Genomic DNA, 18,489 nt, shown 5'->3' on the forward strand with positions numbered 1-18,489 from the left:
GTTCAAATCGTGATCTCAAATCAATTTAAATGCTCGTTTTCAATAATACTCTCTCTAGCTTTGTTATTCGATACCTACGGAATGAATTAAAATAATCTAACCAAGTTAGCTTAATAGAGTTCGAGAGATGTTAAGGCCCCATTGGCAGGGATTTCTTTGAAGATGTACATACACTACCTTAAATAAAAATGTCTTCAGCTTCCATTGCCGAATTTGAAAGTAACTCGATCAATTATGAGGAAGAAATAGCCGTAAGGTACATGTTAATCGTTGATGCATTACCAGTTGCTTCAGGTTTTTTAATCAGTAAACTCGTCCGCTTGTACGTGTAGGTTTATTTTCTCTTCAGTGTTGAGAGCAATCCGATACGTTAACTAAACAATTCAAAGTTGCTCTCAGAAGAAATTGAATGTTAATTGTTGATTCGCGTCACTTTAGCAATGTTTATCCTAAGGTTGGTAATCCTAAGGTTTCAAACGAAGACCGCATTTACACTCCCAAGTCTTCCTTGGCGAATATTTTTTTTTTAAGCTAATACCTTCACCATGTACATCAACGATGAAAACTCGTCAACTGTACGCTCAGGCTAAAGCAAACTTGCTTGAGAAGAAAAACGTGTTTCTAGACGAATCCTTTTAGTCCTATACAAGTAAGCTAGCAAATATCGTGGTTTTTTTTGTCTGTGATAAGCTAGCTTTTAAGGAAACACCTTTCATATTTTCTATCTACACGGTCAAGGAAACGACCTACCTGGGGAAAACTTGACAATTAAAAGAGGAAGCTTTGAATAAATGCCATTGATTCAAAGTTTATACTAAGATTGACCTTTGGCAGTGTTTTATATCTGTTTGGTGTGTGAATCATATCATTGATATTGTCAGTATTTTGCATCACGAATTAGATAGTTATCGGTAAAGATTTTTTAAGGACTCAACGACTGATGAGTGTCTCAGGGATATATAAAGGACAGTGAATGATAATTGCTTTTCAGTAGTTCGATTATAGCCTGTTGGAGAAGAAATAAGTTGCTATATGTTTTTACTCAGTTAATGTAGAGTATGAATTCAATTGATTATAGGCTCAATCAAATGGTCTATTTTGTTAATTCCACAAATATCACTTTTATTCCGTGGAGTTTAACAGTCTACTTCAAAGCTTGAGAATGATTTTGCTGCTAATTGAATTTTATCACCTTGTTCGAAACCACAATATCACCAATTAGATAGGTGTGATATACCAAACAATTAAAACTCAAGAAAAATAATCAGCCATTCAGATGTGGTCGCCATAATTGCTACGTTGGTTTTTAATTGCACAATGCATATATAAGTAATGCTTTCAAAACCTCTGCAGTTTTAAATGTTTAATTCCTACAATAAACAGTAAGTTGGTAATGAACGTTTCGCCCGCACTTTATCTCGCTACAATTTTGTTCCACTGTTAAAACAATCTACCCGATACGATATCTCGTTAACAAGTCCCTCATGCTTAACTGGTTACACTTGTTTTGATTTTTCGAGAGCATAAGACTAATTCTTGTGATCAGTATAGTGGTTTAGATAATACTGGAACGAACAGTCCATCGCCACCTAGAAGACCTCTGGCCAACGTATGTGAGCAGGCTCTCGTGTTTAGGTTCGCCTTGTACCTCCTTTTCTATGCAAAGCCGCCTACTTTACCGTCGCAGCTGTTTAAGGATCATAAGTTATATTGAAACCCTGACAGTGCCTCGCTCCATCCATCAGTCAGGCCGGGGCGCTGGCGATCTAAGACTGAGTACCAAGATACATAAATGCTTAGCTGGTATCTTGCAGTGTTCAGCGGCTGTCGGCTCTAAGTAAAGAGCTGGTCTATTTTAATAGGATTTAAATCTCTACGTTGACTTTGTGTTTCCCTGAGATATCGTTGTTTAGTATATACCACACAGGTGAATAGTACTTTTCACGTAGGCTGATTGGCTAATTCGGAAGTGATTACCAAGCCTCTTCACTCTTCTTCGATGAATAATTGTCAACTGTTTCCTTGATGCTAGCACTGACAGCAGCTATGACCATGAATCAAAGCAAATAGATGAGCCAGGGAACAAAGCTTAAACTATAAAGTGATAATTTCATAAAGGCGAAATGGTGGAGTGCATGAGTTTAACTGAATATCAGCCAGTTTATACATATAAATCATGACAATTGTTTATTTTAAAAAGGCCCATTTTTTCTTTTCATAGTTGCCATGGTAACTTAGTCGTTTCACTTGGCGTGTCTGAGAAAGACTTGATTATTGGTTTATGTCATTAATTTCTTTTTAAATCGAAAGCAGAAAGCTAAGATTTGAGCTAGTAATTTTTTGTTTTAGTAAAGCTACATTCAATTTTGACTTTCATGTATAATGAGCAAAGTAAATAAAAACGTGGATTAATGAGTGAATTTACAAGAGAAGTCGGCACGGATTAATAACAAATTTCAAAGTTTAATTTAGAAAAGAGAAAAAAATGATGGTTGATTCCCGCCTCAGCGGTACCGACTTTTTTTACCGCTAATGAATAATACGATGTACGATCATTATAAGAAACCCCTAACAAGCAAGAATTGTTTGAACAAGTTTGAACTTCAAACGATCAAAAATTAAATCTTACGCGCCAAGAGACACTCAGAACATTTCGCAATTTACACTGTCTTTCAAAAGTCACGGTATTTAAAGTGAACGATCTAACAAATTTTATATCTTGGTGTCATATGGTCACAAAGGCGCTTTCGCTTCCCCTAATGAATACATCTTGAAGCTTTATCGCATACTCATGACAAAAGACGACAAAACACCCAAATTAAAGTCCAGGAGCAGAGGAGCGATCGCTTGCACGCAAGCGTAATTACATGAGACATTTGAATAACATTAAACACACATTACCTGTGTTTATAGATCTGTATATAGTTGTTTTTCTTCGAAGTTTGTCCGATTTCAAGCTCACAGCCAATGAACGTAAAGGATTATCTGATTAAGGCTGCGATGAACACTGAAGATCGATGAACTTTTCAAAGAAGAACTAAAACGGCTTTTCTTTAAATGCATATAAGGATCACTGCAACTTGGGTAAGTGCAGTCAGCGCGATTTGCAATTTTAATGTTTTTCCCCTCTGGACAATTAGCAAAAATGTGTTTGCGATTGTCATGTGTTTGGTAAAGCAAACGGAAGAGGGGCAGTAAAAAAAGTTGCTGGTGGCTCTTTATAATTACCTTAAGTATTAAACTAAATATATTTGCGTGAGATTTTCACGGTACTTATCGAAAAGATAGAAATGACCAGGATATATGACTTTCGTGCTTTTATAGTATGGTGACAGACATCCTCAATATAGAGTTATGCGTTAGCGAATCAGCACTAATCAATCTATTCCCTTTTGCTTCATCTCGTAATATGGTGCAAGAAAAATAAAGGAAACTAGACAGGTTGGAAGTTTGTATCCTAAAGTTTGCCTTCCCACCTCTCTATCGAAAACGAAAACTGGACAACGTATGAATGACAAAAGACTGCATTGTAAGTGTGAAATAAAAGATAAAACATCGGCCGGGCATGACTTGCCGCCAAAAAAAAAACAATATCATCAAAAGATATGGATTTTTGCGCAATGTAAAGGAGGCGTTGTTCATAAATAATGTTTCTTGAAACTTCACTGACACTGTTGAAAAAGCATTTTTCATGGCCAAATACTACGTTTTGACATAGTCCTTAGCCTAAACATGCATGTTTTTTGGGGGGAAATCTCAGCTGGGTGTGTGTGAAAATGGCTTTGGTAAAAAATCCCACAATTTTTGAGTTATCATGTTTACAGAATGGCAAAAAAACTCTATGTTGGCGTATCAAGTGCTATATGTATCTCGCACCAATCAGATTACAGAATTGGAGCATAGGTGCACCAATCAGAGTATTGTCCCTCAGGCCAATCATTTCACGGAATTAGGGTGACGCAAAATGTTGCTAAGGAAACAACTCAACATTGACACACACAAAAAATGAAATTTAGAAAGAATTGTGAGCTCATCTATCGAGGTTTACGTCCTTCGTGAGAACTTCATCGCCATTATTTGTCAGGGTTAAGGAAATTTTTCTATCGTTCAGAAATTAAAACGCGTTTTGTGTACCGCCCCTTTTCTCACTACTTAACCTCCGTCAGCTAAAGGCCTAACACGGCATTGTAACTAGAGCGTTTATTTTGGAAGGGGTAGTTTGCCGATTCAAGTCATACATATGACCTTATTTGATCGATAACCTGGTTTTTGCTTTTGATTGCTCTTTCAGTGAAGGTTGAAAAGATCGAGCTATATTTACTTTCTGATTCGACTGTCATGTTCGATACCCGTTTCCATGCTTTTAGAAGTTCCCTATGAATCTTCATGTTGTTTTTAAACGGCATTTCTCCAAAAAAATGTTATTTTGCGCCCAACATCTTAAATTTTTATTACATAATCAAGCCCCTCTAAAAAATTTCTCATGGAACAAAATGCTACTATTAGTCAATTTTCCACGCAGTGCTTACGTGCTTTGGCGTTTCTTATTAATCAAATTCTCTTTAAAATTCCTTGGACTTCACCCCATCACGTGTCAATTCCTCGTAAACAACCAATGCTTCATTTCGTATTCCAAGCATTGCATTTGGGAGTAAAGTCCAGATAGGCACGCAACAGCCCAACAAGGAGCGACACTTTTATCTTCGTTCAATACATTTCCAATTGTTCGACGAACGGAGAACGCAAAAAATCTTTGACTTGAGACTACTGGAGATAAAAGAGAGTTTCGGTTTTCTTTCCACAGCAAAATTATGGAGGAATATTTTTTTGGCAGCTAGCAATAATTGAATAATTTTAATTTTGTGTGCGATGAAGGAACGGTAGTAAGAATAGTCTTAGCTTGTGACCAGGCGCTTATTATTCTCGTGCTTTTCCGCCCGCGGGAAGATTTAAAACAATTCCGGGAGAGGTTTATCAGAGTCTGGCACTAAATGGTGGGTAGAGAACGCTTTGAGTGACGAGACCTAACAGGTAACAGCTGCCAAGGAGACTATAGTGAGTGTAGCACCAATGCAGTTTAATTTTTGCTCACTTATTCAGAAACCAGAAACCGGTGACACTAGACAACAAAACACCTATGTCTGAGTTTATTTTCAGATAAATTGGAAGGATTTCTTTTTTGCTCTCCACCGAACGATACTGTTTCTTCGGAATGTTTTAAAAAGTTCCATCTCAACCCACCCATCCAAAAATAATAATTCTTGGATGCGTAGCATGCTTATATTTAAGTTAGGTCATTTCAAAGGATGCACTTGATATCTGAATCGAGTCAAATTGTAGGATCCACTTCATGTCTGGATCGATGTGATTGAGTTGAAAAACAATTTAATTTCATTCAGTAGTAATCGCTAGCTATGATTCGACAGGTTTTTGTCACTCTGTTTTGATCACATTTACATCCTTTTGTCCATATATTGAATTTGTTCCAGCCAACGTTTTTGACAAACACCTCATTAGGCTCGTTTCTGGCTCCTGGAGTAATACATTATTCTTCAGTGCTTTCGAAAATGAATTCATTTCTTAGAAGCTAACCTGAACACTGTCAGAAAGCCCAGTTTTGAGCCGCGGTTTCATCGGATCCCATTCCTTCGGAAAATTGCTACCTTAACTTCAAAACAAGGCGGGAGATGTTGCAGTTTCGGCAGTTTTTCTTAACGGCTTATATCTTTGTTTGTCTTTTAATAGTGTGTTATTATTCATTTCTTTCCTTCCTTTTTTTTTCCTCCGTGATGAAATCTCAGAACTAGCAGCATCTGCGAAGTCTGCTGATAATTGATGCTGATAATTGTACATTAATTTTACATATAATTTTATATATTTTCTAGGATGCTCATACGGTTTTTTTTGTTGATTTGACTGTTTGTTTGTCTGTTTTCCTTTTTTTTTTCGTTTTTAATCTTTCTCTCATCATTTTTCCTTTTAAAATTAATCACTACTCCGGTGAAGTCTACAGCCACAAAGCATTTGTAGCCAACCTCCTGTGAGATAGGAGTCTGTTGGCACATTTCCGTGAGCGGCGAGATCAAAGAGCGGATGAGAGTCGACAGTAAGCGACATTTTAATCTACTGAACCTGTGTTATGCACGAGAGCTGGACTTCAAGCACTCCTGTTTCTTTTCATGTAAGTCATGTTAAAATTCAAAATTCAGTTATGATATTTTGAAAGAAAATTAGGCAGCTTTATCTTGGCCCGCCAAAGGTGATGTTAGTTTCGGGAAATATACGCGGGCGAGATTTTCATTCGATTCACTAGGGTGACGTCGGCTCATAACTTGACTGAGAGAGGACTCACTCATGCCTTAACGTTTAAATCTTGTTGTGAAGTGACATATTATGTAGTCTATTAAGAAGCCATATAAAAACTTGTCCTTATCAAGGGAAATAGTGTTGGGAAGCCGAGTATTGGCCTATGGAACACATCGATAAAAATTTGTTGGTAAAACTACCATCCATATATTTCAAACTGAATTCGCAGTCATTATCGAAGAATTTTGAAGATTTTAAAGTTTTAAATGAGATTTATTAAGTGGCGCTTTTTCTTTAAACGACATTTTAAGATCTTAAAACTCAGGAATTTTTAAAGAACCACCTCAAATCGCTTATTTATCTATATTCAGTTATTTAAATTTATGAATCAATTAATGCTTTGACTGCATGACAGAAGATTGCGAGATACTGTCAGGAGATTTTAATTCACACAACAAAGGCCGCGACTATCGCGAACTGAAATTTCATATTTTACAGTGAGAAAATCTAACAAGGTCGAGGTTGCTATGGTAGCACTGCAGCTTGCAAAAGATTATGGATAACCTGAAGGTCTTTTCCTAATTTGAGACTTGTTCTCTGAACTCGCGGTTTCCTTTTGGTGGGGAATTTGTTTGGATCCGGGAAATAGGGGGCATGTTAAAGCTTAGGGCACATTTTAAAGTTTGTAGCCTTCCTCTTCAAAACAATAGCGTACAATGGTCCTTATCAGCATGACACAGACAGTGAATTTTTTCAAAACTGATACTCTCAAGTTGAAGAGTACTGACCTACGATACTTTCTGAAGTTACGGCTCATTTGAACGCCTCCGGTAAAATTTATGGTCTTATTTACTTTTAACGATTGTCGTAGCGAACTAACAGTCTGTTGTCAAAAGTGGAAAAGAGGAATTGATATTATTTTACATAAAAGCGGAAAAACCAAAGAAATAGCAAACTTATAGTCTACAAAGAAAGCGCTTTAGTACAGTAACGATAAAAAATTAAGGTCCCTAATTCACAGCGACATAAATTGTATTTATAAATCGAAAGAAAAACTTCCGAGCGCCCACAGTGCTGCAAAAAAATTATCGAAACTTTTGTAATTCAAATAAAGTTTGAACGCCTTGGGGGAATTGATTTCTTGCTTCATTTGTGGTATAGAAAAAGCAATATTCTTAGAATGATTTTAAAGTCGTCATAGGAAATTTGTCAAAAGGAAATTAAAAGGAAAAGATATATTTTTCAATACTTTTGAGCCCACAACAAATTAAGGGGACTTCAAGCAGCCGGCAAAAACAGTGGATATTTCATTCTGGTTCACGTGCAGTCAGTTTCAATAGAAGCTAAAACATCGACACCAGCGCGGGTAAGAGATCGTTTTGTGAGGCACGAAAAAAAAGAAAACCTTCTTCCTTTTTCATTGCGTAGTCATTTAAACGGGTTTATCTTTCTCCTAAATTGCATGTGCATTGACTTCAACTGCGCAAAGAGAAAGTCTTTCTTTCTTCCAAAGAGTTTATACAGCCAATGGACCGTATCACCTTATAACTCATTGAGTGCTTCTCAAACAATATTCTTTGTAGCTACACGTCGATAAACTCAGTCTGGATTAAATTTTTGAAATGGAGGCCTGATACGGGAGGGTAGTTCAATATTGGCTTGCCGTAATTTTGATTAGCTGACCTCTGGAGGCAATTATCGCAACTAATACAGCTCCTAATTTTCCCCAACTCGTTCAATTTGAAGCAGAAAGCTAAAAATTCTATAATTTACGCTGCTTGGAAATGAAGTTTTTTTAATTTTTAAGGAAAATTCTTGTGCTCTCTCGCCGGTCGCTTCTCTATTTCTTGCTGTCGCACCGTGATCCTGAGACCCAGCCACGTCAAAACAGCTGTCCGTGCGGATTGGGTTCCATCGATTGGAACTTCGATTTCAGTTTGGAAGTTTACCGTGTCGTTACGATGGCGTGTTATGTTTTTCTACGCAGTAACGGAGATTCTGTCCTTCAACACAAAGCTCAATCAAATTTTGAATCAAGGGAAATGATCCGCGAAGTATACGAAAATAATTGATCAAAAGCCACGCAAATCAGAGAGGGGGTCGAAAACTCAAAGATATAATTGAAATAATGCGACTTTGATGCGCGCCGAACTGCGAGTGATTAGTCTTTCACCAGCAATTTCTAAGTGGTATTGTGTTTCTTCGGCTTAATGCATGGAGATTAATAATTCCGTGATCTAGTATTTACCGCTGATGCCATCTGAGAAATCTGTAAGCAAGGAAAGACTGAAATAAGCCACATCCTGTACTGACTCATAACAAATCTAGCTCCCTAGATGGATGGCAAAGATAGTTGTTTACTGCAAAGGTACACATCTAATGTATTAAATGGGATAATGTCTTAATATCTTATGGAAAACGAAAATGAATTAAGATTTTTAAATAATAGATGAATTGCTAGAACTGGTTTAAAGTACATGAACATATCAGAATGCTATATTGAATAGTCGCCGGCAAAAGAAGGAAAACTCATTACCATTGGCTCAGTAAGAATCAGCACGAGAATGAAAACAACTTTGATCTGAATGTTCTTTAAAGCTTTGAAGAGCTGTTTCCATTGTCCGTGTTTTTCTTAAAAATCAGGAAATGGCCCGCGTGAGATATTGAATAAAAGCTGTCCATCTATAATACATCGTTACAAAGGACCTGGAAACTGCAAAACAAAAAAAGTAGAATTGCTCGAAATGGCGACCCAAGAACGTTACATAATAACAGGAATTTCAGTGCAGTTCACAGTGTTACAAGAAAAAAAAGGAAATTCATATTCGCCCAGTTTTCCTTCGTGAATGAAGAACTTGTTTTTTTTTTTGTTTTTTTTTTCTGTCTTTTCCGGTAAGTTACGTCATGTGTCATTTTGAATTTCTCAGTATATTTGATGTTCCGCCGAGGTTGGCCAGTTTCAGCTTTGAGGATCTGTTTTTATTTTCGATGTTTTCCTTAAAAATCTGACATGGCTCGAGGACCTATCACTCTTCTCATTTGCCAAAAAGTGACATCGAAACCACAAAATAAACAGTGAAGGGTAACCCAGGAAATTCTGCGAAATAATAGCATTAGAGCTAAGCCTAAATAATGTGCTCGATCGCTTCATTTTAAATCTTCGCCTCCCACGTAAGCTAATTTGGGTTGAGCCAAAGGTTGGGCCTTTTTACACCCTTCTTCATCCCAATCAAAAGGCGGAAAACAAGATTAATAGCGAGGAAAAATATAATCCTAAATCTAGTATTAGATCTTTGTATAGGAATACTAAAGCAGGATGCGAAGTTAGAGATCGTTTTTCGTTGATTGTCTGTGGCCCAAATGTCAGATTTGGAACAAGGCGGAAAGCGTATTAATTGTGTAAGGAAAGATAATCTGTCAACTTACAATGAGATCATCCGCTATGAATAATTTGCAACATGGGTACGTCTTGCTGCAAGACGCGGCGAATACCTTCAAGATCTCGGTGCCTCGAGTAGCAGGTTGAACTTTACGACAAGTCAAATTATTTAAAATTTTAATGAGGTCATTGGGGGGAGAGCTGCAAAAAAGAGAGGGTAGAAAGATGGAAAAAAGTGACTTAAAATTAAGGAAGAAAACTACCTATGAATTAAATGTGAGGCAGCTCAAGATATTTTGATTTGAAACTGAAATGTTTACGTCTGTAAAGCCTGGTGCACTTTCAACCTCAATAATGTCAAAAAATGTTTTTGGAACATAGCGGGGCGTTCAAGTCTCGCTAATTTCGTATGCTCCTTTGTTGAGACCACTTTTTTTCAGCTGGATATTATTTATCCCAGTCTGACTCTGCTACAGATCTCTTGCTCTCTAAAGAAGTCTGGCCTAATGACAGTCTTGAAAATATGAATGCTTTTCTAGCTCTTAAAGGACAAGGCATTCTGAATTATAACATCGAAATGCGTGTATCAAAATAAGTTGTTATTTATGAGATACAAATAAGTATTGGAGGCGATTTTCTGAAATCTGGCATCTGTTTGTGTTTCTTTGTTGTTTTTTTTTTCTTTCATTTTTCCAAAGTCTGTACGATAATTAAAATTTCATCTTCAGTATTGTAAGACTTTGACACAACAGCGACATAGGGTGCACTAGTTCCTCTTTGATTCGTGGCTCACACTTTATTATGAAACAAGTAACAGTAGGGATGACACTTGTCATGATATTTCCATTACCTAAAACAGGTCAATGTTTCCACCCTTCTGAATATTCAATATTCGCAACAGTTTTTTTTATGCCGGCTGCAGGAAGCAAAGAAGAAGCTTTTTCTAACTCGTACCAAGGGGCAAGTTCTCCCAGGTATTTTTTCAGGGTATGCATTTAGATACATACATACTTTGACGTAAACGCGACGAAACTAATTTGGGCCAGTCACCACAACTTCTCTCGCAATTCCTGTTGTTTCAGACCGTATCCAGTAGAGATTTATTTTTCAACAGAATTTGCAAGTTATGACAGACTAAAAAACTATAAATCAAACGACCCTATAATTCACAAGTTCAGCTTACCATTATCTTCATTAGTCGATTGTCTTTTACCTCTATAAATAGTTTAAAGATTCTTTTATGATAGTTTGCAAAACAAGCCCCTGGGGATGAAAAGGCTAGTTTCCGCATCATTTCAACCTTTCAGTTTCAAAATCTCTCCTTGAGGTCAGACCTTCAAAAACAGATTATTTACCTACGGATATCATGCTCAGCGGGATATCTAACAAGTCAGCCTATCTTTCGTGTTACAGATAAAATTAGTGACTGCACGAAGCCCATTAACCGAAGCGGCTGACGAGAAAATCCGTCCGTAGACTAACATTAGGTTTTGCGCTTTCGATAGGAGAAACGTGCATCGAAAGGTAAGTGAGCGTATCGACTCAAATTGTTTATGAAACATGTCTACATCTGTGCCGCTGTAGCGAAATTAGTAGAATGTTTTACTTCACGGAGTGTTAAAGTATCCAGTGTAATAAGGAAGAGTAATCTTTGGCATTTTGAAGAGCCTAAAAAGCATTTTTTACAGGCAGAGGCTTATTAGTTGCTATCCAGCCACGTCTTCTACTCAGTATTGAAAGAATTCTAAACCAGCTCATGTATTTTATGAATAGTAACACAACGATTTCAAGGTGGAAATTTATCCCCAGCACTGACTCACTAAACAAAAATAACAGGAATTTAAGGCCATCTTCTTTCGTAACTTGAATAAATTCTTGATAACTTGAATTCCTTCTTTATCTCAGTCTTACGCCTGATTAATAGCTTTGTTAAAGAGATAACATAATCACTTGTTCTGCAAACTGGCTCAGAAGTCTGTTCCGTGATCGCGTGCCGTTTTCTCAATGATGATGTTTCTATAGAAAACATATTCTTTACAAGTATCAACAAAAGGCTAATAGCGTTAATGCTCGAGATTTTGAGGTAAACCAGGCATGGCTTGCAAATTAGTCAGGTTTTCCAGACTCTTTACGGCTTTAATGTTTGCTCTAATTGAAAGTAAATTACAGCCTTGAGGGCATGATCTTATTTACTTGAGCCTTAATTCTGGCTGTAATCTATACCAATGCTCTAAAAAAATTTTTCACCTACACTATCACACTATTGTTTTGATGATCACGAAGCGAGTGTACTGAAACGACGCTGTCAGAAGAAAAGTAATTTCACAGAAAGCTGCAAATTGTAGACTGCTAGTATGATTTCAAGTGCTTAATTAATGTGTGGAGAGCAATTCTGTGCACTTACTTCATTTAGATGTCTCAATTATTTTGAATTAAGCGATTTCTTATCATCAACTGATTACACATAAGTTGTTACAAACTGACTGTTTGTCTGTTTATCATTCGGTTTCGAACCCTATCCACATGTACGGTATCGAAAGCACATTTTCGATGCATTTTTCCATATCATCCATCCCGAAAACGTTGATGGAAAAGGAGTTTTTCGAAAGCGGTTCTACAAAGAACTCGGGCCGTTACTGGTGTAAACAAGCATGACGGAGGCTTCTGCCAGATTCCATTAACGTTTTGGGTTGTTCTTGAATGGACAACAGACGAGAAAGTATCAAAAGATATGTGTTTTTAAATAATAGCACAGCAATATGGACAGTGAAGGCGAATATTTAAAAGGAATACGCGAGAGTGCGTTGGAATATTTTGGTTTGCTTTGTTCGAGACAAGAGAGACTCCTACAGGTAAAAAGCGCAGTAGTGCGGTAGGGGTCCCATAAGTGTGTATCACAGACAGCTGTCATTTCGTGATTCAATGGCGAGAAATAATGCAGAGCCTTAGAGCGGAAACCGTTTCTACAACAATGATTTGCGTGTTTTCATCATAAGTTGATTTGATGCACGGGTTATCATGAAGTTGTATTTCTAATCTGGTTGCAATATGTAACCTAAACTTACCAATTGATTTTCCTCGTCTTGGCGCTTATCGTTTCATATTTATGGAAGAAAAGACCATTGAAAATAATAATCGGGTCTTTGAAGTAAAATAAACGACTTTGCTCGGTTTTATCAGTGGGGTTAATCTTATACAAAGTCGAGCTGCTCTCGGAGTTACGTAATGAGATGACTTCTTTTATCAGTTTTGTTTATCAAAGTTATTCCAACCTTGGTCGAAAACAGGTTGACTTCTATAGCAACAAGACCAAGGTTTCAGGCATAAAAGTTTAATTTTCATCGACCTTAAATGCAATAGATTTAACCAGCCATGGTTCAGTTTAGGAGACTTAAAAGGATATGACCTCTCTCCTAGAGTAAGATAGTGCAGTTACCTCCCGAAATTAAATTCGTCACAGTCGTTCACGAAACATCAAATAAATTAAATACATTTTAAATCCATTTTACAAATTCTTAGATAAAGCCATGAGTTGTAATAGTTTTAACTAATGGAAATCTCATGTTGTGATTGGCCGACGTGATATCTTCGTCTATCAGCTCAAACATAGTTTAGTAGAAAAATTCAACTAAGGTTTCGTTTGATGAACCTAAAAACTTCTATGTAGGTGGTATCAAGGATCCCCTCGTCCGGTAGCGAATTTGCCGCCGCTGGGGCGATGCTGGAAGAGTTTCCTCGCATTGGAAATATCGTTTTCCTGACAATAATACCAAATTGGTATTTTTTTCCCCGGAATTGTCTTATGAGCTTATTCAAGGAGTAACTTTTGATCGGTCGCCGTCTAATCAAACAATTTACAATTCATTTTCATGCTTTCAGTATTTGCCGAGGAGCGAAATTACCGGATTGCCTCCCCAGTGAAGACAAACTGCACAAAGAAATCAACAGAGTCTTTGACATGGAACGTTCTGTCTCTAACACTTCCAACGTCACCACCGACTTGGGAACCGAGCCTCTGGAGCCTGTTCTATTAAGGACTGTGGCATCTTTCGTGAGCGCCTCACTAATCTGCCTTCTGATTATAGGCGCCTTCATAGCAAATACTTTCGTCTGTTTAGCTGTTTATAAACAGCGCTCTGCTAGGCGGATAACGCGGTATTTCATTATTAATCTATGCCTGGCAGATATCTTCATTACAGTTATAAGTATGCCTATTTGGCTGATTTTTCTGCTGTACGGCAGCAAGTCAGCGATTCTTTATCTCGGCGAGACATTTGTCACGATTTGGAGACACGTGGACATCATGTGTGGAACAGCCTCCATTCTGAGTTTGACGTCAATCAGTGTGGACCGTTATATAGCAGTTTCCAGGCCCTACTCGTACGTAGAGACGATAACTACACGAAGGGCGATGCACATAATTGGAGGAATTTGGGTCTACTCAATGACTGTTGCCTTGTTGGTAAAACTACTCAGAGAATTTAAAGGTGGTAAGTGCAAGCGCTCTATTTGTTTTTTTCTTTCTCTTTTCGTCGTCATCTTCTTCTCCTTTAAAACCTGTAATTCTCCTTACTGTCAACCACACTGTGATTCTCATAATGTTAGTTCAGAGAATTTAGTATTGGATCAACTAATTATCCCCAAATTGATATTTGGTTGATATCTAGTTGATACTGTATTGATATTGTAAGGAGAAATTCTATCTTGGTCACTCATGGGAGTTAAAGGGTCAAAGACGCGAATGAACACAAATGTCGATTGAAAGAATAAGAGCCTTAAACTCTGTGCACGGGTTTACAAAGGTTTAAGGCTGTTTTTCGTATGTCGGGAAATTCCCACATGCATGGTCGACAGGGATTTCACTGACTTTCACTGGGATTTCACTGACTTTCATATATTCTTAACCATTTAGGGATTTCACTGTTCTCCAACCTCTCAGATTTTTCCAATAAATTAAAACTCCAAATTATAGACATCCCCAATTGTCTGGGATTGTCGGCGACAGATCGGGAAAGTCAGGAGCGTTTCTAATTTCCTAAAGCGTCCCAGATTTCTCGGATGATCTGCCATCATTACAGATATATGAAAACACCTAATTTTCAGTACCTTCGGGGATGTCGGTGATAACTAACTCGCTATGCTCGCGAACTATCTCCTAATTGCTTGGCTCCAGTACTCCCGAGTCGCAAATAAAGTGTCGTCTGCAATTCAAGGAGAGAAACGTCTGACGATTTACCAAAACCTCGGCGAAATCTGAGACGATCGGTAAACGGTGAATAGCTGATCGTCTAAGATTCTCCCGATGTACGAAAACCAGCCTTTAGACGATTTAAATACTGGACGATTAGTTAGCAGATATGCTGGACTCCCATAAGCCTGAGCGACTAAACTACCAGACGACTAAATGAATGGAGGACTAGACGATAGGATAATTGGTTAACGATGATGCGTATCTTTCCTATCCAGGTTACGCCATATTTGTCATGTTTGCAAGTTTCCTCCTTCCCCTACTAATAATCATTGCAGCTTACGGAAGTATGTTTCGCGTTGCTATGCGACACACACGTGGCCTGACCCGCAGAGAGGAAGAAGCAAATAACCATCACCACTGGCATAAAGAGATAAAGAGACACCTCAAAGCTGCTAAGACTGTTGCCTTTGTGATTGGAAGTTTTCTGTGCTGCTGGACGCCATTCATCATTGTGAGCGTTTGTTTTGCGTTTTATACGTTGAACCCTACCGGAGCGAGTGTCACAAAGTGGCTGGCGTATCTAAACGCTGTTTTAAATCCTGTGGTTTATACCTGCGTCGATAAACAGTTGAGGAGACTTGTGTTGAAGCGACTTTCTTTCTGTTTTCGTGGAAGGTTTTGGATGTTTTTCAAAGAAGATCGCTTTTCGCGCTGTGGGACAGAAAACTCTACGCATATGAGTTCTGTGTAAATAAAATTTTTACTAGTATCATAAAAAATAGAAGAGGAAGCGGAAAATGATGACGATGATGAAGAGTAACAACAACAACAACAACAAGAAAAACTAACAACAGTGGGATACTTGTCAACATCTTTAGCAAATAAAGAGCGACAATTATTGAGCAGCAGCAGAAAAAAAAGCCATCAACAACTAGCTGTTATCCTGACAACATTTTAAACAGCAACAATACAGAGACAAATTAGTGGAGTAACGCGCAAAGAACAACTTTAATAAAAGCAATAACCACAAGGAACTGTGCGGAATACATAAATGAAGCAGATATCAGATCGTGAATTAAATTAACATCAGAACAAACGACAAGAGAAGCTAATCACCGCTAAAAATAAAAAGAACAACAACTAGAAAACACTACAAGTAGAAACAGTGACAAAAAATAGCCTTTCCTTCAGAGAGTCTGTTTGGAGTGGCCTGTACGATTATCGACATTGATATTCGTCATTACAGAGGTCAAACTATTGTGAATTCACAAATTGGTCAGTCAGATTGCGATGTTACTTCCAACTGTGGTAAAATATTTAATTTTCTTAATATAAAGTGGAATAGCAGAAGAATTGTGAAAATTTGAGTGAAGCACTTCTTTTTAGTCTGTCTTCTCCTCGTTTCGTGAAGAACAGCGTTTGTCATATCGCAGTATTCTTCATGAACAGGTGCGTTATACACCATTTACACTGCACCATATTGACTGTTGAGTTTTGTTGACTTGCGAGGAAAGGTTTCAAGAAAGAGCTCAGTTTTTAAGGGGATCAGCACTAGCTATTCCAGTAAAATACTTCAGGACTAAGGAGTGATTCTTCTCGTTTTAGCTTCAGCCGCCCTGTTTCGTGTTTCAGACAATATAGAGTTAAGAGTTAAGGAAAGAAGTCAGTCACTCCTTTAATATCCTGAAATATGTCTTCAGAATGGCATCAAATTAATCCAAATTTTTGCATCTTGTTCACCTTTGTATTACTTGATTGGATAAATCGTATATTTGCATGTCAGTTCTTTATTTATTGCTCGAGAATCGAGATTGGTATTGGTAGAAGTCCTTAGAAGGGTCTGCAGAAAGTGTTATTACTTTATTTATCTATAGGTATTTAGTAAATAACCCCTTCAGGCGCCTTGTATGTCGGTTAATAATGTCCGCGGCTGAAATATTATCCAAAAAAAGGAATATTTGGACGAGAAGCGAAGCTTCGAGGGCAAACGTGAAATTTTGAGGACAATCTCTCAACCAAGGACATTATCAGCTGACATACCAACAACCCAGAAGGGGTTTATTCATTTTATAATCCATCCACTCCCTATCACGTGTCGACAGCAAGTTTTGTTTAATTTATTATAGCGGAGCTCTAATCAGACCCGAAGTCGGACGACCCGGGCTCTAGTCCTGGCCGGGGCAAGGCGTTGTACCCTTGAGACGTACGGGAAAAAAATGCGAGCTCCGCGTTTAGGCTTGGCTAAATCTATGTATTACTTTTCGAAGTAGCTTCGGAGATTACCTTTTTAATGTCACTGCCACTGGTTTTTAGAAACGAGTTTGTTTGTCTTCCATGTTAAGTAATAAAGATAAAAAAGTGAAACTCTTGGGCCTGCCTTTTTCTCGATCGTGACTTTTTTCGTTTTCGACGGAATAATCTGAGGACAAATATTGACGCAAACGAAGGTTATTGCATGGCAATTGTCCGGTGATTCTGTACCACGTGATGTAAAGTACCAATAGAATCGCGCGAAAACTAATGGGTGGGTTATGATCACAGATATTTTGCCTTCAACTGTCATTGATCTGTTTTCTTTCTGTTGTACAATCAATTAAAGGGGCTTGTTAAAATTAAAGGGTATTTTCTCTGTGAAAAAAAAAATTTTTGTCATTTGTCAAATGGAATGGAACTCCAAAGTTCAGTGTCCTTGCGTAAGGGTGTCTTGCATTTCTCAAGTGTTACATTGTACCAATACTGACTAATATGTTTAACTTCTACACCCTAACATCAGTGTGCATATTCTCCATACTGTTCATAATGCATTTCTTAAGGTGCTGACAAGGACAATGTGTTTAACGACAGAACTTCCTCAGATGGTAATTATTTCCTCTCTTCTTCGTGACCTCAATGTTCGATTCAAGGGTGATATTGTAAGATGAAGTGCGATGCTAGTCACCGTTAAAGGGTCAAAGGGTGAACAGATTGTTTCTACTCTTCCCACATGAGGAGCCACTCTCTAACCCGCAGAGCATAGGTCTCAACCTTACCTTTCCCCAGGTATATCGAAAAACTTGGCAATTGGCGCGCATTTCTTGGTGCACTACCACACAGCCTCGACCGACATATTAGGGAGTTTAACAGCCGACGACGGCGACGCCGTGGACAACTTCGGTTAAAAAATAAATTTCTATTTCACCTACGAATTTTGCGTTACTCTAAAGTCATTTAGTTTGTTTTCTGCGATCAAAACTGCCTCGAAACTGAATGCGAAACACAGCAGTAAATCAAAAAAAGAAATGAAAAAAATTAGCCATCGCCGTTCACGTTCTCCTGACAACGCAAAATTGGGTCATTTCACGTTGCTGTTTTATAAAGGACGCAAAGAAATTTAAAAACATTTTAAACGCACTTAACTACGTATTTTCATGAGGTACATGAAGTGGAAACAAATAAAAATAGTTTCAGATGGCTGTACAGATGAGCGTGCTTTCCACGAAACCTCCGCATTTTTAGAAAGGAGAGAAAAAGGGACGAGGTTATGTCAAACGGTTCTTCGCCATGTCTTCGAAACTATTCGAAACATCCTCGGAAGTCCTCGGATACGATCGATATGATCGGTTTTGTAGAACAA

At 37.9% G+C, this 18,489-nt stretch overlaps 1 protein-coding gene across 7 annotated transcripts; it reads left to right on the forward strand.

Annotated features, from left to right (window-relative positions):
• The first annotated feature begins 6,006 nt into the window (after window positions 1-6,006).
• Window positions 6,007-17,240, forward strand: LOC113674353 (alpha-1A adrenergic receptor). 7 transcript variants are annotated; one of them, XM_089210551.1, is made up of 4 exons: window positions 6,007-6,181; window positions 11,099-11,209; window positions 13,565-14,175; window positions 15,152-17,240. In XM_089210551.1, the coding sequence occupies exons 3-4, from the start codon at window positions 13,644-13,646 to the stop codon at window positions 15,625-15,627; spliced, it is 1,008 nt and encodes a 335-aa protein (XP_089066677.1). In that variant the 5' UTR covers window positions 6,007-6,181; window positions 11,099-11,209; window positions 13,565-13,643; the 3' UTR covers window positions 15,628-17,240. The 7 variants fall into 7 exon arrangements, with proteins under 7 accessions (XP_089066677.1, XP_089066697.1, XP_027046632.2 ...); XM_089210543.1 differs by lacking the exon at window positions 6,007-6,181 and adding an exon at window positions 7,563-7,672; XM_089210563.1 differs by lacking the exon at window positions 6,007-6,181 and adding an exon at window positions 10,611-10,672.
• Window positions 17,241-18,489: the final 1,249 nt, after the last annotated feature.

This window comes from Pocillopora damicornis, chromosome 1 (assembly GCF_964200805.1).
Source record: "Pocillopora damicornis chromosome 1, jaPocDami1.2, whole genome shotgun sequence".
Lineage (NCBI taxonomy): Eukaryota > Metazoa > Cnidaria > Anthozoa > Scleractinia > Pocilloporidae > Pocillopora > Pocillopora damicornis.